Source organism: Vitis vinifera, chromosome 5 (assembly GCF_030704535.1).
Source record: "Vitis vinifera cultivar Pinot Noir 40024 chromosome 5, ASM3070453v1".
NCBI lineage: Eukaryota > Viridiplantae > Streptophyta > Magnoliopsida > Vitales > Vitaceae > Vitis > Vitis vinifera.
In genome coordinates this window covers 18188936-18210975 of record NC_081809.1, presented here as the reverse complement: position 1 = coordinate 18210975, position 22040 = coordinate 18188936, and the positions used below count along the sequence as shown (strand labels likewise).

General features: G+C 31.6%; 1 protein-coding gene across 7 annotated transcripts; it reads right to left on the bottom strand.

The window, feature by feature from the left end:
* Nucleotides 1-1960: 1960 nt before the first annotated feature.
* On the bottom strand, nucleotides 1961-21356 carry LOC104877443 (receptor-like protein EIX2). Of its 7 annotated transcripts, XR_009465720.1 has the most exons (13): nucleotides 20658-21356; nucleotides 16374-16443; nucleotides 10877-11439; nucleotides 10710-10802; nucleotides 10432-10545; nucleotides 9958-10335; nucleotides 9430-9657; nucleotides 9112-9356; nucleotides 8840-9019; nucleotides 8645-8749; nucleotides 8504-8573; nucleotides 7899-7972; nucleotides 6584-6810 (listed from the first exon to the last, which is right to left on the bottom strand). XR_009465720.1 is itself a non-coding variant. In XM_019219749.2 (2 exons), the coding sequence occupies exons 1-2, from the start codon at nucleotides 21354-21356 to the stop codon at nucleotides 2117-2119; spliced, it is 708 nt and encodes a 235-aa protein (XP_019075294.1). In that variant the 3' UTR covers nucleotides 1961-2116. The 7 variants fall into 7 exon arrangements, 1 of the variants encoding a protein (XP_019075294.1); XR_009465719.1 differs by having other exon boundaries at nucleotides 10710-11439; XR_009465722.1 differs by having other exon boundaries at nucleotides 8673-8749; nucleotides 10710-11439.
* Nucleotides 21357-22040: the final 684 nt, after the last annotated feature.

Here is a 22040-nt window from a genome sequence, read left to right as displayed (position 1 = left end):
GATGTTTAAGGTGTTTTTATAAAGTATAGTAAGAAATAATTGAAATTCTAAATAATACTTTGAAAACTTTTATGATATTTTTCATTGTAAGAAAATACCAAGGGAAGAAATAAATTTACTAAAGAAATGGTTTTATGTTTGATTTATCATGAAATTTATATAATTTAAAAAATAAATAAAATGAATTTGAAAAACATGTAAAAATAATTTATTAACTTTAATTTTTTGCTTTTCTTTTTCATTTTCTTTCTATCACGTTTTTGTTCAAACTTTCCAAAAACCATCCATAAAGTTGAATTTTATATTAAGTGCTACGTACTTCATAAATAATAAATTGAAAAAAGAATCATATTTAAGTTTAAAAATATAGCTCAACTGTTTTTAAGTTAAAAATTGATTTTTGAGAACTATTTTTTAAGATGTTATTGTACAAGCTCTAAAGCTCCCATAGGTCTTTTCTTTGGTTTTTCACAAACTAGATGAATGGCAAGTGTTGACTTACCCGCAATATTAAAGCTTTCATGGCATTTGAAGAGATTTTCATAAAAAGGGAGCTATAGAAATTTTCCAAGGTGAAAAATATTTCCTCCATATGAATATTTCTACCTTTCCTTCTCTTGTATTAGTTGATAAAAAAACAGCTCCTGAGAAATTTTTGAGTCATGATTGTTCTATGGGTGAGTTCCTTGGCTATTGCTATCACTACTCTTATTTGGGTATATCATCAATTGTAAAAATGCCACAACACCAATAAGTTGATGAATGTCATGGCAATGCTAGCGATAAAAAATGGAAATTTATGCGGTACTATCATTTGAATATCATTAATTATTGTATGATAGATATAATGGAAAAAAAATAACATCAAAGAGAGTAAAACATAATTAAAGAGAAATAATTGTTGAAAGAAAAACATAATAGCTAGTTTTAATGGAATAAGTATAAGTTGTTAACTTGTTTTAAAAACAAAAGGAAAAATGAAAAGAAAATAAAAGTAAATAATTTTAAAAGCTATAAAAAAACTAATAAAGAAGTATGTGATATACTTTTTATTCATTCCCTTTCCACCACCCAATATAAAAAATCTTCAAGTTTAATCTCTTCAAGTAGGTGTTTTTAATTTTTTTTTTTAACTTTTCTAAATTTTTTCATTCGGCAAATATATTCCAAATCAAGTGACATTTGATGTAGTTAAAACTCATTTTAACTAATTTATAGTGTGTTTGATAGTGATTTTATGAAATATTTTTTGTATTTTTAACACTTGAATGATAAAAATTTTCAAGTGTTAGAAATATTAGAAACACTTTCTAAAATCACTACCAAACGGGCTCTCAATTGATGCTAGAAAATCATGGAAATCAAAATTGATTCAATTAACATTAGAAGCCACTAGTAAAACTCATTTTAAATGACTTCGCTAGTATCTTCTTGACATATAAATAAATATTTAAAGATTATATTATCCTTTTTAATCAAACATTTTTTTCCCATTCTAAACATTTGCCTAAGCTTGTCCAAATGTAGACACTTAGAAAGTGTTCAAATACAAGGAAGATACAACTAAATTTTTCCTTTTTAATGCTACTTCCATATACTTTAACAAAAATACAAACAATCTTTTCATTTTCTCACCATGATTCTTTTGAAACTCGATTTTATTTCTATAAAAGGATGCCTAAATCATTATTATTAGTGTTGCTCATCATTTTTGTTAGTACATTATGCATTATAATTTGTTTATTGGCAATTTTGTTATGTTCCTTATGGCATAGGATCTTTCTAGACTGTGACTTTGTAACACCCTATACCCCAAGGCTAGGGGCAATCATGTCAATTCCAAAAATCCAACATAAAGGTGAAATATACCAAAATTACTAAATAGTAAAATAGAACAAAAGCCATAGATTCTCCTTTAAGAGTGAGTTCATAGAGCTAAAAATATTGTTCCTGTTTCACATAATTATGAAAAACTAATTCAGTTCAAATTAACTTGATAATTAAAACATAATACATTATCCAAATCAATGTGTCTAAACAAAGGCTCCAAGGCCAAACATAAACTAAACTAACAAGAATCCTTCCTATCCCCCACGTCACTCATTTCTTTCTACATCTAGGGCACCTAAAAAAGTTTTCAAAAGCAAAGGTAGTGAGCTTTAACTCAGTAATGAATATACTAACAATTTCTTTTATAAAAAAAAGAACATAACACATAATATAATCTTCAAACATACATATCATAAACAAATTTTCTTTTCCTAAACTAGAGGGATCTGACTCTTCAATTTGGAAGGGACTAATCAATCAAATGGTACCATCAGGTTAGTGACTACCCCATTGACTAGGTTTTCCAATCCTCATTCAATTAGGCATGAGGGTTAGTGACGACCCCACTAACTAGGTTTTCCAATCCTCATACAAGTAGGCAATGAGGGTTAATAACACAACCCTTGTTGACTAGGGCCAAATATAATAATATATAAGGAAAGTGATATTTTCCACAACATAAATTATTCTTCATATGACAATATTTTCCTACCATTTAAAAAAAAAATAACATTTGAGAAAATATTTAAGGGTCATAATTCCTTACCTAGTAAAAGTTGAACTGAGCAAGAAAGTTGATTAAACTTAGGATTCACCTAAACAAATAAAATAAATTTTATGAATATAAAATTATTTTAACTTAATGAAAATTGTATATGTCATTCTACTAATTTATTCCTATGATAATTAAATTTAAATTTTAAAAATTTATTCTTTTCTACTTCATACATCATCCTGAATTCTAAATCAACATATATTTTTATTTTTATTTTTTTACAATTATCCTAATTAATTTTTTCTATTGTACATTGCATACTTTATCTTTCCTATTTTCCTCTATTATTCAAATTATATTCACATTGAATATCTACTCTACTGCATTCTTTTATTGAACAACTAAAATGAATATTATTTTATTTATTTATTTATTTTTCTTCAAAACTTTACTTCTTAAATCTGTAGAATTTTTCTTCAAACTAAATACTTATCTTTATTTCCAATTTGCATTACTTAAATTTCTTACAAATAATAATAAAAATTCTCACACTCGTGGGGACTTTGTTTTTGTCTAGGGTTAAATCAAAGATTGTATTCATCATACTACCATTAATTAACCTTTTTTTTTTCTTACTTCCTAACCCTTTATTTATTACATGAACGATATGAATTTATTTTTTCTTTTTAACATCTAATCTAGAAAATATCTTATCATTAACATATATTTAAAAAAAATCCAAACATAGCAAGAATAAATTCCTTGAAAGACTTACCTTAGATTTTACTCTATAGAGAATAAAAATAACTTCGTCTATCTGTATAGGGTTTTCCTCTCTTCTCCAAATTCTTCAGATTTGTTAAATATTCTTTATTTTATTCTATATATATATATATCCTAGGATAGGCCAAGAACACCCAAAACAAGACCCAACTTCCCTCCCACATGGCTCTGATACCATAGACACCCATGACAAGGTCATATGCAATGAAAACAGGAATTATGCCATGATTCAAAACAAAGAAGAGGGTTAGATGATACACAGGATATCCAACAATGAAATTTAAAGAGAAGGAACCAAAAACTTGTTAGTTCATAATAAGCTTAAAACCGACCATGTAGGCGGTACAAAATAAAAAACATAAACTTAAAAATAAAACTTAATTAAAACCGACCATGTAGGCGGTACAAGATCATAAAATAAAATGAAAAACAAAACATAATTAAAAACCATCCATATAGGAGGTAATCAAAACATACTTATTTTATACATAAGGAGAAATATCTTACAATGGAAAGGGGTAGGAAAGCTTGAAGAAAGCTTGAAAGCTTGAAGGGCTTACTATATATATATATATATATATATATATATATATATAAAATTAAAACTCTTCGAACATGGTTCAAAAGAATTTGTAACTTCTTTCCTTTTTTTTTTAAGTAATCTTTATTATTCTTATTATTATTGTTGTTGTTATTACTATTTCGTGATGATTAAATTAGGGATATTATAGACTTACTCTTCATTGAAGACTTAAGGTTGCAGCTTGATCAACTGAGATGTCACAAGTAAGCTTGGAAAGGTTTAGGTTAAGGCAAATTAGGATTAACAAGATATGGGTTGGATCAATTGTTTCAAATTGTGCAAAAATTCTTTTAAACTTGTTTTTAAAACTGTAGAAGCATTCAAACACTAGCAAAGCACTCAAGCACTAGGGAAAAGCGCTTAAGCGCACGCCAAAGTGCTCTAGTGTTGGAGCCAATGTTCAAGCGCTCAAAGCACTAAAGCAATGCTTAAGTTTGCTCAAGCTCTCCAAGAAGTTTTTGCCAGATTCTAGCAGTTTGCATTTTGGAAACTTACGATTTTATTTTTGGGACTTATTTCAGTCCTCTAAGTCATTGAGCTTATATATACCTTGCTTAATTTTGTTTTAAGTTTGATGCGAATACTAAGAAAATCCTAGTTTTCCTTCCTATTTCCAAATCTCTCAAAGAAAATTTGTAACTTCTTACGAGTTATCAAAGGAGATTTGCATCCTCTTAGGAGTTGAGGTGAGATCCACTAGAGCATACAAAGTGTTGTGTTACGAACATTGATTATAGTATAGGTTCTAAAAAGTAAGTCTAAAGGTAGCATCTTCCAGGCAATTCTGTTACTATTTTCTCGTATATTAGATTATGGATTCGAGGTCTCGGATTTTGTGGTTTTTTATCTTCACATTTTATGTGGGGGTTTTCATGTAAAAAGGTCTTGTCTTGTGTGAGGGATGATTTTTAATCTTTCCCATAATATCTAAAATATTAATTGGTTCAAAATCATAACTTTTGTGCTTTAAAGTTTAAAAACACCCATTCACCCTCCTCTAGGTGTTATCCTACTAGATTTGTTTTTTTTTTTTTCAATTTTATTTTAGATTTTTTCAAAATTTTAAAGTGTTGTTGATGATATATATTGAAAATAAGCTAAAGAAGTAAATAAAAATTGTCTCAAATATTTTTAATCTACAGTAAAAGAAACACATTACTTGCAACCTCTTCAAGTGAAAATAACATAGAATTTAATGCTAGTAAATATTTTTAAAAAGGTCTAAGCATCTAGGCATTATAAAAAAAAAAAAGGAAAAAGAATTTATGAAGTATTAAAACATACTACAAAATAACTACTTCCTCCTATGTATGTTGTTATTAATACAATAAATGAAACAAAGTGTTGTGATACCTATATTTAGGGACTTGGATGATATTCAATTTGAGTTGAAAGTTTGATCATTGTAACTGTTGATGTTTCTCTTCTTTAATCCTTTGTCATATATTAAGCATCAATCATACTAAATCATATAGTATCATGTAATATTATGAATATTTTTTCTATATTACCACGTTTGGTTAATTTATGCTAATTAATATTATATCCCTAACCATATACAAAACCAAGTTTTCTCATATGTTAATGTAGTTAGATTGAGTACGGATATTATCTTGTGATAAGGATTTTAAAAGAAATTTAATAAGCATAAAACTTTTTCTTATTTTCCAAGAAGAGAAAAAAAAAAAAAAGAATAACAAATTTGAATAAGATTTTGTACTGGTCAAAAGGTTAGAAAGGACTCCACCTAATATTTTTATTTTAATGGAGTCATGAAGATTCACTATCTATTTTCTTCTCTACTCTAATGTCTACTATTGCTTAATCATGTGAACATATCAATAAAGATAGAAACTTTTTTCAACAAATTAAAAACAAGTATTCTCATATTATTTTCAAATAGCCAAAAAGACTTGTGAAAATCATTAAGTTAAGAAATTTTCTAATTAAGGTTTAGTTATAAATAATGACCCAACATAAAATGTAATTTTTGCTCATGTAGGCCTCAAAACAATTATTCAGAATCAAATCCATCCTCTTAATTAGCAAACATTGAAGCAAATAGACGACTACAATTATACATCTTTAAAAATAGTAGAGATTTCACTTGTTTTCCAGAAAATAGAATCCAACATTAATTGGTTTAAGAAAAGGGGATGTATGAGATACTTTGCCCATAAATTCAGGTTCCTATCACAAATCATTTTCGTCATATTGTAATGATAGTCAATTAACAATATACACTATAAGAAAAAAGGGTAATAATGACGCTTTTTAGGCGTCAATAAATGTATACGATGACGCTTCTCGAAAGCGTCCTTTTCGCCTCTGTCAAGGAATGGGTGCAGGCAACCATGTCGCTTCTAGACAGTGTCATTGTTGATTGGTTTATATTAACACATTAAAAAACGTCATTATTGATCTACCTATGTTAACACTTACACTAGCGCCAAGGAATGGCCAAACTATCATTTGTCTATTTCGACACTAAAAAAAGTGTCATCTTATGTGGATAATAATATTGAAAATCCCCCTGTTGAAGTGATATATTTTTGTATGTCCTGTTATATATAATTTTGGCTACATGATTATTTATAAAGTACCAAACAATAACTTCAATATTAATAACTACATCTTCCAAAAGAAATTGAATAAATTTGGGAATGATATAATGATAAAGAACTAATGTCTACATAGTTAATTAATACGCAAATTTGTAAATGTATCAAAATATTTACAAGCATATTTTCCAACTTCAACATATATAAAACAAGTACACATGTACCAAAAAACAAGGTCTCCAAATTCCTTATCAAAAATAATATTACAAAAAGAAGAAGAAGATGCCAAAAGTATTTTTGTTGGTTGCATATCCACTCCTGAACTTGAAATCTCTTACCTGTATACATTTAAAAAAAAATTAATAGAAGAAACAAATTATGTTTAGTTAATATACATGCAATGAAAGTTAAATCTAAATCTATAAATGGTCCATGAAAGAAGTGCAAATGAGAATAACTTGGTATTTAATGAGATGTTATGCTTCAATGAAGATGAAAAATTGTTTAATTTGATACTTGTTTATAAAATATTAAAATACTTTTTTAGTTCATTATTAAGTTAGAGGAAACAAGTTAGGCTTTCAATGGTATAAATTCTACAATATGGAATGTAATATAATATTTTCTTATTTATGTCTAACATATCAAACTCATTTCTCATAAATAAATATATGAATATACCAATAGGTATGGTTTATAATTAGTTTCAATCATAAATCATCATATCTAGTAATATAAGACATTTAATATTAACCATTTGCAAATGCCTTAATTTCTTCTTACAACTTTCCTATATTACCAAATTTAGTTAACTAATAACATTCCATAAGGAAAAAAAAGAGTATTAAACTAAAAATTAAAAGAGCATAACCAAGGCAATAGAAACCTACCAATCATTGGTTAAATGTCATAATAACAACCATTCTAAAACTTGCCTTTATTTTCAATTCCAAAATTATAACCCAAATATAATAATTAACCCTACACAAAAAAAAAAGCTCTCTACCATCCCTCCATCCAACAACAACCTGTTGATGCAACAACAACCTTTCCAACAACAATAACTTCTCCATACAACAATAACAATTTCTCCATGTAACAACAACAACAACAATAACAATAACAATAACATTGATGATCGATGGTGATAATTATATTAGTAATAATTTGATTTGTTTAGTCCAAACATATAACAATAACAACTTCTCTATGCAACAACAACAATAATAATGACAACATTGATGATCATGATATAATAATTTGATTTATTGAGTTAACAAATTATATGCTTCTTCTCCATACAACAATAACAAAAATAACTTCTCCATGTAACAACATTGGTGATGATGTAATAATTTGATTTGTTATATTGAAATAGTTTATGTATAAAACTATTATATTCTATCACTATGGAGGAAAAAATTACTTATCATGAGATGAGAACTTATGAGAATCGTCAAAATGTGATCTACAACTCTTACTGGACTGAAATGAGGGCATCTGCATACATAAGATGGTAAATTAAAAAAATTAGTCCATTCAAGACTTCATTAATAATGAAAATCAAGCATTATAGATGTTAATTTATACCTTCAGGCATGGGTAAGAATCAATTGAGTTGCCAACATAACCCACTCAGATCATACTTCATTAAGCTCAACTTCACTATACGATTTTTTCCCTTTAAACTAATAATTAATTGTACATACATGATGATTAGTTAAGTTAACAAAAAATTACTAAAGTATAGAAACTAATAAAATTTATTAATGAGTATATACCTTTGTGGATAGGAGGCTTGGATCAACAATTATATCTTTCATGTATCTCATCACATAATAACCACACTCCACACTTCCTAGTTGTCTTGGGCACTATAGGCACACATATGAATTATGGTACCATAAAAACATTAATATCATGATGTTTTATGTCATTATTATCTAAGTGACAAAACATAAAACCATATTCAAATTTTAGGGTTGATATAAGTGGTCATATGATATATATTACTCTAACCAAGTAACTTACCACTACTTTTACCCATGTTGGCTCCCTCTTTGATGATCTTTGTTTCTCTGGCGGATGAATTCGTAGTGCCCTACATGGAAATGAAAATTAACATTTTAGATACTATGCACTATATTCAAGTATGGAAATGAAGACATTTACATGTTAACAATTTCCTTAAGATCATCACATGGTTGCTTTTGCATCGAATCAAGGTAGTACGCAGTCATTGTCCTCATATCCAATGCCACCAAGACCCAGTGGAAACTACAATAGTACATTAGATATTATTTAGTAATTAGCATTGATTAAGCTATTTAACATTAAAAAAAAAACTTAATATTTTTCATAACTTACTCAGGGTTATATGGAATAAAAATGTAGTCAGCATGCTTTGCATGCATTAAACGATTTGCAATCAACCTTGACCTATTTTCCTTTGTTGTCTCACCCATTCCAGCTTTAGAGACTAAAGCTGGATTGATAAAAGCAAATCGTTCGGTGAGCCTTGCATCACTTAGCTTTTTCTGTAGGTGCCTGTTTAAATTCCACATACCTTGATAAGAAATGACCATTTTAATTTTATATATATAAATTAACACACATTAGCAAGTTATAAAATTATTTACCATATACAATATATGACACAATTAGCCGACACTTCCTTAAATGAAATTATCATATCCATGTCTTCTTTTATAAGGAAGGTCTTAAAACTCTCGCTAAATACATCATTTGGGACCTCCACACCTTATGCTTTCCCCTCATTTAGCATGAGACCTACTAATGCATCAAAATTGTTGATATCTTGAGGGTTTTCACCAATTTTCAAGTCATTTTCTGTTGTTTTTTGTCTTTTCCCTTTGTGAGATCCCTATAAAAGAAAGCACCATGTTTTCAAATGATATACATATCTTTATAAACTATTGCAAATGAAAATAACACACCTTAATGAATTTAGTACTCAAATTGACTAAATGGGTTGGCCATAAAACTTGGTAGCCTACTGCCGCTCCAACTGTTGTAGCTTGTCCAGGAATGGGAATAGGAAGTGGTGTATTTGACTCATAGGGAGCATCCAAAACAACTAGGTAGTTGGGACCACAATCCATTACAATTGTTCCACCAGCCACTGTATTTTCTCTGGTCCCTACTGCCAACTCACATTTTCTTGTCTTCAAAAGTAAATTAAATTGTTAAATTCAATATAAAAAAATAATCAATAAATGAAGTTTAAAGTGCATTGACTATGTTAGGGCTATATTTAAGACGTAAAGTTACATATTTTATAAGTAATAGTGGTAGTGGAATAGAATATTACTAGTAGTAATTATACTGTAATAGAATCTACCTAAAATGTAAGTATCAATCTAACAAAAATAAAAGCAATTGGAAGAAATTATTTATGAAAATTATCTAGGAATTTGTGACAATTACGTCATTGAACTAGGAAATGTAAACTAAAAATAACACACCTTCATGTGTGGTTCTATTTTCACAGGTAAGGTCTTCTCCTCAACTTTATGAATTGGTTTCTCCACTACTTCTGGTAGAAGCAACAGTTTTGATTTCATGTTGGAAATACTCACATCGGATTGTGGTGTAGCAACTCCTATCTGAGATAGTCTCGCTAACACATCAGCCTCAAACTTAACTTGACGTTCTTGAGTTGCTTTTAAAATATCCCTCACAACACGTTCTGACATACGATTGAAATATCATCCAGGCGTGTAGTGCTTCCCTTTAGCTCGAACCCGACCAGTATACTCAGGAGTACCTAGTGCTTGAGAAAGTATGTCATTGCTCCCACTATAGCTTATGCCACTATCTTGAGACTCTTTCATCAATTCATCCTAAAACAAAAGGAAGTTATGAAGTTAACTTTCAAATAAGTAAAACCAAATAAGGTGCTTAAAGATGTGATTTTTGGGTACAAAATGTCTACTTACTATTTTTTCCACTACCGGTAGGACCACATCATCATAGCTGCCATCTTTTTTTTGCATTGCCCTCTTCCAAAGTAAACTTCTATCAATGCTTTCTATGGAGCCAGCTTCAATCATCTAATAGAAATAGAAAATTAAAGATAGTTATTAGATGACACATGTGGTTTTATTTCTATTTTTTTGTCAGAAAAGAAACAATTAAGAAACCCATATAAAATATTCCTTCATTACTTATACAATCATATAAAATTAAACCACAATAAGAATTAACAAAAACTTACCATCTCTTCTTCAAGTCCAGCATACCCTTTTCTACTTAGATGATGATTATATATATGCTTCTTTCTTCTCTGTTTTTGTACTTCCCTATATTCCTACAAATTAAAATGGATGCTTAGTATATATATGTGGATGCATGTAGTATGTTTAATGTTAATTGTATTTGTACCTGGAATTTTTCAGACAACCTATTTTTCACAAAAATATTCCAATATTCATCATCGATAAAATGATATTCAGCTAGTGGTTTCTTAAGAAGCTCTGGCTCATCTTTGAAAGGAAGAATATGTTTCACAGTCAACGTGTTCTTAAAAGATCGAAAACATTTTCCCAATGTAAGCATACAATTCCTTCTTCTTTTCTTGTCTAATGTAAAAGCAATCTACAAATTATAAAGTCATTAGTTTCTCAAAATTTGAAAGAAATATAGAGATTGTAGAAAACTTATTTATGTTAAAAAAAAAAAAGTAACCTCAATAGAGTCCCACAACTTATCCTTCAATTGTTCAGGGACATCTCGCCATGTGTTATATCTGATTGGTACCATCGTGCGTGCCAATACACCTAAGTAGCTTGTTAGGTGCACAGAAGATTCTCCTACATAGATACCATCAGCATTGTACTTTATGACCAACTTTATCCCTCTATTCCTATTCCTTATAATCATGGATTTCCTTGTTGTCCCTCTATATTTTTTTTGTGAAGGGGTTTTCTCTTCCTTTGAATCCATGCCTATAACACATCAATGAGAAATGATAAGTATACCCATTAATTGCAAGTAAAATTGAATTTTTTATAACATGAACTCATATTAGTAACATGAACATACTAGGAACATTTTACATGCTAGATAACAATATTCACATGTTGTCATGAAATATTTAAAAATAATAATAATAAAAACTTACTAGAAGATCCTCACCAAACTTTTTTCTTATGGAACTAGAAATCATAAGCTTTGAGCTGAGACAAATTGATATCCTTGTATTATCCTTTAGATCACTCTGAGATATGTGTATAATAATAATCATGAAATAGGGAATCAATAAATTTAGAGACATGATGAATTTAATCCACTTAGAAAATAAATAAACTATTTATTGAAATGCAGAATTTCAATATTAACAAGTTAATGGGATAGTTACAACCTTCACAACAAAACAACAAGGTCATAAATTTAGTTACATAGAAGATTTGTTATCAATCCAGAATCCCTCATAGTCTCCTCGAATGCAAATGACATCAGAGTCATCCATTGTATCAAATGATTCAACTTGTGCCAAAGTGGTAATGAGAGGATGGTGTTCAATAGAATTATCCATGAAATCATCAGAATCCTTTGCTGAAAATGAGAAGTCCCTTTCAGGAGTTGACAAAACAACTGACCATCTTGGATCAAGTTGGTCTTGTACATAGAATACTTGCTTGGCTTAGGAGGCTAAAATAAATGGATCTGATTTATGAGCCATCTTAGTGAAGTCAACTAATGTCAGCCCAAACTCATCAACTTTGATGCCGCTCTTATTATCAACCCAATTGCATTTGAAAACTGGAATCCTAAACATGGTATAATCAATATCCCATATCTCAGTAATAATACCATAGAAACATAGCTCACCAAATACTGGATTCTTATCCTTGGCACTAGAAATTTGCATTGTTGTTGCTACAATGCTAACTCCACTATTCTGGGTAACTCGTAACTCATCACGGTCGTTTGTATTGTACTGACACCCATTTATAACATAGCCATGATACTTGGCCACGTAGTGGGTAGGACCATGTGCCATCCATCTTAAGGTTTTAGATATAGGTTCTTTGTCAGCAATGGCAACTTCTACCTGTTTGAATGGACCATAGTTATTAATATTTTTTATGATTAGTGCTAAGAATGGTGCAATTTTTAGAATAAATTGAATACCTTTTTTCGCAACCAATGAGTGAATGTTCGCATGTGTTCTTCTTGTAGCCACTTTTGTCTCTTAGATTGACGAGGATTGTTCAATTTCAACCATTTCATGTGTTCTCTATAAGATATGTATAAGAAAGTAACAATAAGTTTCCAAAATTAGTTTAAGTAATCTACACATAAAATCAAAATAGTTGACCCTTACTCGATATAAGGTTGGATGATAGTTGTATTTTCCAACACATAATGATGTGCTTGCAACAACAAATTACAATCAACTTCGGTGATATGACCTCCAGGAATAGGCGCCCTAACTTTATGGTCAACATTAGTACTACTAGGAACTCCAATTGCATCCACATTTGATAAGTACTCTGTACAAAATTCAATAGCTTCCTCTGCAATGTAGCATTCAACAATGCAACCTTCAGGGTGGTTACGGTTTCGCACATAACCCTTTAATACTTTCATGAACCTTTCAAATGGGTACATCCATCTAAAATAAACCGGTCCACAAAGTCTCACCTCTCTAACAAGATGAACCGTTAAATGAATCATGATATCAAAGAAGGATGGCGGAAAGTACTTTTCAAGCAAGCATAATGTCACAACAAGTTCATTTTGTAACTGATCCAATGTGGACACATCAACCACCTTCTTACATAAAGCATTGAAAAAAAGGCTCAATCTAGCAATAGCATGTCATACATGCTTTGGCAAAAGTGATCACAATGCCATTGGTAACAATTGTTGCATCAGTGTATGATAATCATGGGACTTCAGGCCATAAAGCTTCAAATCTTCCATTGACACAAGATTTCTAAAGTTTGAGCAATACCCTTCAGGAACCTTTAACTCAGCTAAAGTTTGACAAAATACTTTCTTCTCCTTTCTAGACAATGTATAACATGCAGGCGGAAGGTAAGTTCGATTCGATTCAAACCTTGGTGCCAGTTCACACCTTAAGCCCATGTCCATAAGGTCTAGACGAGAATTGAGTCCATCTTTTGTCTTCCCTGGGATGTTAAGTAATGTACCAATGATGCTTTCACAAACATTTTTCTCAATGTGCATTACATCCAAATTATGACGAACATGCAAATATCTCCAATACTCAAGTTCAAATAATATAGACTTTTTCTTCCAACAATTGGTATAAGTCACATTGGATTTTTCATGTCTTCCCCTTTTTTTCCCCCATGAATTACAAATGGCATTCATTTTCAATAGTATTTCCTCTCCACTTAATGGTTGTGGAGGTGATCGAAACTCCTGCTCACCATTGAATGCCTTTCTATGTTTTCTAAAAGGATGATTGCATGGAAGAAAACGTCTGTGACCTGTAAATGAGTTCTTTCTCCCATGCTTCAACCTATGTGAATAGGTTTCCGGTCCACATATTGGACACTCAAAATATCCTTTGACTGTCCAACCAAATAAGTTTCCATATGCAGGAAAGTCATTTATTGTCCATAATAGAACAGCCCTTAATGTAAAGACCTCTCTTTGATATGCATCATAAGCTTCTACCCCTATCTCCCACAAGGTTTTAAGGTCCTCAATCAATGGTGCTAAATAGATATCTATGTCATTTCCAGGTTGTTGTGGACCCGATATTAACAAAGATAACATCATAAATTTTCTCTTCATGCACAACCACGGTGGAAAGTTATAAGTGATCATGACAACTGGCCAACAACTATACCTACTGCTCAAAGAACTATGGGGATTTATGCCATCTGCTGAAATGGCAAGTCTAAGATTTCTAGGTTCTGCAGCAAAATTAGGCCATCTATGGTCAATTACCTTCCATGATGGCGAGTAGGATGGATGACGCATTTTTCCATCAAATTCTCCACCTTCTGCATGCCATATGAGGTCTTTTGCAATTTTTGAGGACTGAAACATTCTTTTAAATCGTGGGATAGGTGGAAAATACCACATCACTTTAGCAGGAACTCCTTTACTCTTTTTGCTTCCTCTTCTATTCACCTTCCACCTTGAAGCTCCACATGTATGACATGAAGATGCATCTTTTAACTCATTCCTAAAAAGTATGCAATCATTGGGACATGCATGTATTTTTTCATATTCCATTCCCAATGCATTCAATGTTTTTTTTGCTTCATACATAGACAATGGCAACTCATTGTTTACAGGCAACATATCACCAAGTAAGCTTAATAGCTCGGAGAAGCTTTTATCAGACCACCCATATCTTCCTTTCAGATTGTATAATTTAACTAAAGCAGATAATTTGGTGAAGTTTTTGCAACCGGGATACAAAGGTTTTTCAGCATCTTCAAGCAATCTTTCAAATAATTTTGGATTAGCCTTACAATCATCTTGTGCAGCTTCAACCATTTCTACTGTATGATCCACATTACCAATATGAATTCTATCAAAACATTCAACCCTTGTAGTTGGGGGTCCACTACTTAAAGTTGCCTCCCCATGTCAAAACCAAGTATGGTAACTTTGGTCAATTCCATAAAAGAATAGGTGTTCTCTAATCTTTTGAGGAGTATTGAAAATCAAATTTCCACACTGTAGACATGGGCATTTGATGGAGTTTTGATTTGCAGAATTTTGAACTGCAAATGAAATAAAATTTTCAACCCCATCCTCATAGTCTTTTGATCTTCTATCTTTTGACATCCAGGAACGATTCATTTGCCTATAATAGTTGAACTCAATTCCTATATAGCAAACATAAGCAAACAATGGAAATGGAAAAGACTTAGAAAAGTTACCTTTAGAAAACACTCAAAACTTTCAGTTTCTCATTTGTGACATCCAAAATTTCTTTTAAACTTTCTATGGACAAACAATTAGGATTCAAGTGTAATAAAAAATTTGAACCTCATCCTCAATAAAAAAAAGGATTAACAATATGACAATAGAACCTTTTGATGCATGTTTTTATGCCTTTTAACATGTCCATCATCCAAAATCAGGTAGTTGTTCCTATCCCATGTAGGAATACATAATCCCTATGTGTTAATTGCCAATATACTCAATTTCATTTTAAAGAAATTTTGGCAGCATTTCCCCATAGTTCTCCAAGTACACAAAATGAACAAGGTATAATATGTGACCTTGTTCAAATATGCACCCAGAGAACAAGAGGAAATACTACCAAAATTTCTAAAAAGTGAGTTAAGCACAAGCAATTAACTTCATAGATATTATGTTTTCCTACACTGTCCAATCGGACAATTCAAACATCATTGCAAAAAAAATATCTTTATCACATTCTAGACAATTTAAAAGTTGTCAACTTGAAAGTGGCTTAGATAAAACCTTTTTCACCTTTGACAACTTAAATGTCTTTAGTATGTAATAAGAGAAACTTTTATCTTACAATGATAGTTGAATGGGAACTCTAAGGTTTCATGCATGCATGTTTGATTAAAATTAAAACACAAGTACTTATTGAATAATCTAATAATTATAAAACACCTAAAGTTGTTCCATAATTATTGCTATATTTCATCATTAAACAAGATTATTATAAGAAAGCATACGTATGGCCCATGATTTGCGAATCAAGTCACACCAGTCTATGTCATAGCCTTGGGTCAAAATTTGGGCCTTGGTATCAAACTAAGCTAGGGAATAACTCGTACAATTCAGGTACTCAATAAGATTTAAACAAAATTTAAAATAACGCTTCCATTATATTCTTCTAACCACCCAAAGTAAAAATGGTATTATAATTAAAATATGTTGGTTTGTATAAGGAAAAATAGTGTACCTTCCTCACTCTGTCTTTGTCTCGAGTCTTGCATCACACACCTCTCGTAGTCCAATGTAGGTCACTGTCTCTTAAAATATGTATATGCAAAACAAATAATAAATAAAGATATAAAATAAATCCATTAGTAGATATTAACAAATAAATACAAAATAAATTAAAATAAGAAATAAACTAAGAAGAAAAAACATATAAGTAAGAAAAAAAAATTTTCACATGTGCAACAATGGTTAGATATTTTTAAAAATTTATAAAATTATTAAAATCAAACTATTTTAGTTATTATTTTTTTTAAATGGTAATTAATACTCATATAAAATAAAATATATGCATGATGAGAAAGGTAAGAAGATTATTCCTTGTGCCCCTTTTCATTTGAGATTATGACTTTTGGTGATGACCTAATGGTGGGTGAACCGTGAACCACACTATCTGACTCGGGTCAAGTCCTTAGGACAAGAAAGATGACTGCAAGATGGGTAGAACTTAAACGAATGAGATAGAAAAGTCTGGTCTAAATTAAGGTGGGTTAACAATCCGTAATCATCTTGGTTAGGTTGTATCATATTGTGAAAGAGAAGTTACAGGCTAGGTCTTCAGCATCCAGCAATTCCACCCTTTGATTTTTCCAACAAGTTGCACCATCTAATAATAATACCTATGATCCTATACCTTAGTTTTGATTCCTTATGTATACAAAGTATATATGGTTACACTACATTAAAGTTATTTTTTTTCTCTAAAATGTAATTAGTGTCAATTTTAAAAGTAGGCTAATATTCATTTTTTTTTCACTTCTTATTTTTTGTTTTGAAAATAGAAAATAGTAACAACTCTTATACAAAATATTTTACTATTTTTTGTTTTTAAAATAGAAAGTTAGAAATTGCATTTTAAAAGCAATATTCTATTTCAATCCACACAAATGATACAAGTTTTGAAATATTCCATTACCATATTTTGAGTAATATTTTTAAAGGGTTAATTTAATTCATTTCCCCTCAAGATTTGACTAAATATAATGGCACCCGATAATATGAAATTTGAAGAAGTCCATAAACTCTTCAAGTCTATAATTAGAAGTTCCTAGTAAGTTGTCACCCATACTAATGAAATTTCTTGAGTCAACATTAATCTCGAACCTTTTTGCTACCTTCATTACCTATTTTGCCCCTTGACCACCTACTTAGTCCTCTTTACTTTGACCATGTGTGTTTCTCTTACATGCCCCTCTACTTTTATGAAAGAAGCATATAGAAGAAGCCCATTCAAGTTTTTAATTTTTCTTTGTTTGGATCATTCCTTGAAACCTTCTAAAATTTCCCTTGTACTTAGCCTCAACATTATAGGGTCCAATAAAACTCTTATAAATAAAATTAAAAGTGTAATAAATATTATAAAATTATTTTATTAAAAAAATTAATATATATATATATATATATATATATTATAATTATTAAATTATATAAAATCTTATTCAATAATAATATTGTGATATTTAATTATAATATGTTTAATTTTAAAATATATTTAATATTAAAATTATGATATATTTAATTAATATAATAATGATATTAAAAACTTTTTACAATTTAATTAAACAAAAAAATTATTTACATATAAAATAATTATAATTAATTTATTGTTTAAAGGATTATTTTAATATTTTGTGTATATAAAAACTTTTAATATATATATATATATATATATATATATATATATATATATAATCATAAGGGTTTTGATTTCAACAATGTATATTTTATTAAGTAAAGAAAGAAGGGCAGCTTCCTTGAACTTTCAATCCCAACTTGCAGATTTTACACCTTCGGCATCACAGGTATATTGAGGAGGACAAGGAAAAGTGCCATCAACATATCCTAAGAGGTCGTTGCTAATTAAAACAAGGAGGAATTTATCTTTCCAGAGAAGATAGTTGGTGGAATCAAGTTTGATTGGTAATATTCGGTGCAGCAAGTAGAGTGGAAGAAGGCAGTGAATTCGAAATAGAAAATTGATAAGAATGTGACAAAGAAGAAGGAAGAACAGAAGGATATGATGGTGTAGAGAAATAAGAAGAAGAAAAGAATAGGGTGAAGGAATTTATTTGAGGAGAATAGGAGATGACAAAGTTGATACCTGAGTCAAGAAGGGAGAAAAAGCAGTGGTGGAGATGACAGATGGAGGTCCGGCAAGAGTGCTAGGAGGCAAGGACTTAAAAACCTGGGTCAACGACGATGCCACTAAGGATCCAGTGAGAAATAGTTCTTTCCCCTTAGAAATTTGACTCTCTCAATACAATCGCATGTTTCCATGAGAGGGGAGGAGGAGCTAGTGTTTGGAACACCATCATCAATAACCAGGTCTTTTAGTGCATTCATATGTGCAGTGCTCCTTTCAGATGGTGAGAAAACAGAAGAGAGTTCACCATAGCTGTAGGGACAGCAGTGGAAGATGGTGTCGCAGCCATGGCAGAGGAGATTGAGAGAGGATGCAGCAGCTAGAACAATGACAGCGGCAGGTTTAGAATCCTTTCAACGCACCAAATTTAGAGTCAGACTTGACAGCCTTTCAAAGACGCGGAGGCATAGAATATTCCTGATTAAAATATGTGAGATCATAAGCACCAAGGAAATCAACGACCCCACCACAGCTACTGCCACTCTCCGCCACCACAACTACTGCCACTCTCCGCCACCACAGCTACTGCCACTCTCCGCCTCTTCTTCCACGACTGCATGGTCGAAGGCTACGATGCCTCAGTCCTCATCTCCTCCAACTCCTTCAACACCGCCCAGCACGACGCCGGCATCAACCTCTCCCTCCCAGGCACGAGTTTTGCCTCTCCAATCATCAGTCATAACTTTGTAGGAGGGATGAGGTGGACCAAACAAGGCCTTTGGATGGGCCCAAATCCAGCCACATCCAAGGTCCAAATTCCTATCCCCTAAAGTAAAATTTAAATTATTATTATTATTTACATTCTGTAGAAGTTTCTTCTTTAAACCAAGCTCATATATTTTGGACCTAGTGCCTCCCCCAATCCTTGGCTGCCCAACAACTAAAACTCAAACCCAAGCCCACCAAAGAAAATTTTAAAACACGTCATGCCTTTGCTAGCTGTTCCCCTCTCAATACCATTTAAAAATCCTCCATTCTATAGCTTTCTCAACTGCTGCAGCCGAACCTGTCTTCTCCTTGGTGTACGAACACGGCACGTCCATACCTACAGGCGGCAAAGACTACACCTCCTTTCCCACGCCCTTGTGCTGGTGTGTGAGCCACCCACCACATTACCCTCAACCTCCATCCCGATCACCATGCTGGCTGCTACATCTCCATGGCATTACATTAGGCAAAAACAAGGCGGCACTTCCCACCACAACTAAAAGGAGAAGCTGGAACTATACCTATTACAACTTGCAGCGTACCATACAACAAGAAGAACAAAAAATGCACTGTATTTATTTGGGATACCATTACCCTGATTTTCTCCTCCCAAAATAATTTTCCCATCTATGAAACAATAATATTAGATTTTTGGAACAACGAAAACCCTTCCATTTGTCTTCATTTGTACTAATCTATTCAAGTTTGATGAAAACAACATTACTTGAGAAAGAGATTTACCTGTAACTATGATGCTCTGTAGTAGATTTTGACAATGGTAACCTCCAATGCATGGAAGTTAGACATGGCCATTCCAACGGATTAGGCCATTTTAGTGGTGGACTTTGCAAGAGGAATGGATTTTGGCAATTGATGTGGAGTCAAATGACTTTGCAAGGGGAATGGATTAGGGCATTTTAGTTTCTTCAGTTTTGAAATTGTGGAGGGAATGTCTGGCGGGTGAGTGTAGAAAGGGAAAAGCATTTAATTAATATATATTTAGAACATATATATATATATACTATTATTTAATGTCACCTAATATAAGCGCCATCAAATATCACAACTATGACACTGCTATAAAGTGTGATGGAATAACCAGTTATTCTTATAAGTGCCACAGTAAGCAATGATACTTTAAATAAGCGCCATGAAATAAAAAAAATAATATAAAAAATGACCCTTTTGAAAAAACGCCATTGTATATCCAAATATAATGATACTTTATGAAAGCGCCAAGGATTAAAGCGTCATAATTTTCTATTTTTGTAGTAGTGATATGATATAACATGAATGACAAAGTAGAAACTACAATATTAAAAAGAACCAATCAAACATAGAAAGGAAATATTATTTGAAACAAAAATTGATAAGATGATGATGTGTTTCACTTACCCTCAAATTATTCTGGAGCCGGTTCAACCTTCTCGCTATGGCCACATACACCCAGTCTTTAACATGGTAAAAAAATTGGAAATAAGCATGCCTCCAAGCTTTCTTGAATAAAAGAGCACCACAAACTCCCCAAAAGCCTACAATGAACCCAAGTCCCATGCCAATGTAGAACCATGGGATTTCAGAGCCTTCTTCATTTTCATCAATCACGTCTATACCTTGAAAGTCTTCGTCTTCTGTGCAATTTTTTGTCAGAGGGGCTCCACAAAGCTCAGCATTGCCAATGTAGCTAATAGCATCTAAGCTTTGAAGTTGTGTGCTTGATGGAATTCTTCCCGAAAAATTGTTGTATGATAGATTCAAGTGACTAAGAAATGATAAATTCTTCATGCTTTGAGGAATTTCACCTGAGAGATGGTTTCTCGAGAGATCCAGAGATTCTAAGGCCTTCATGCGTCCCATTTTCTCCGGTATGGTTCCCATCAAATTATTGCAAGATAAGTTCAAAAATTCCAATCCAAAAAAACTTGAGATTTCAGTAGGGATTGATCCCGACAAATTATTACTCGAAAGATCTATGCTCTGAACAAATTTTAGAATGCTCCCGTACTCTGATTCCTTCCCTTTGATGACCAACATTAGATTCTCATAGTCGTGTCCTATCAAGGGGAAAAGTTTTAAAAAGGAAAAAAGCATCATCTTCAGTGCCTATTGTTGCCATTAAACTGAAATTATTGAAACACTTTGGTATGGTTCCGGATAGACTATTATTGGCAACATCCAATATTATAAGAGAAGAAAGCTGGCATATTTGTGGAGGAATATTGCCAATTAATTTGTTTGATCTTAATCTGAGAGCCATCAGAGTCGTCGTCTCTCCCATCCAGCTTGGTAAATTTCCTGAAAGTTTGTTACCACCTAAATCCAAGAGCCCCAAAGACGTGCAGTTTCGCAGTGAAGGTGGTATATCTCCAGATAAGCTATTATTATGCAAGTGCAGTGCTTTAAGTTCAAACAAAGAGCCCATGGAGCCAGGAATTTTGCCTGAAAGATTATTGTTTCCTAAGTTCAAATGAGTCAGAGATTGCCAATACGTCCAACAATGAGAAAGCTCCCCTGATAAATTGTTTGTTGACATGTCCAATATCTCGAGATTACTTTTTCCATTCAATTTTTGGCACAAGAAAGGGGAAATTGGCCCCGAAAATGAGTTGTTAGCCATGTTCAATCTAGAAACTTGTGGAGACAATCGTGGTAACTCACCCATGAAGAAATTAGAGCTTAAATCAATGAAAGTATTATTTAGCAGAACTCCAGATAAATTCCCAGATATCTGGTTATCTGAGAGGTCGATCAGTCGTCTAGCAATATGTGAAGCCCACT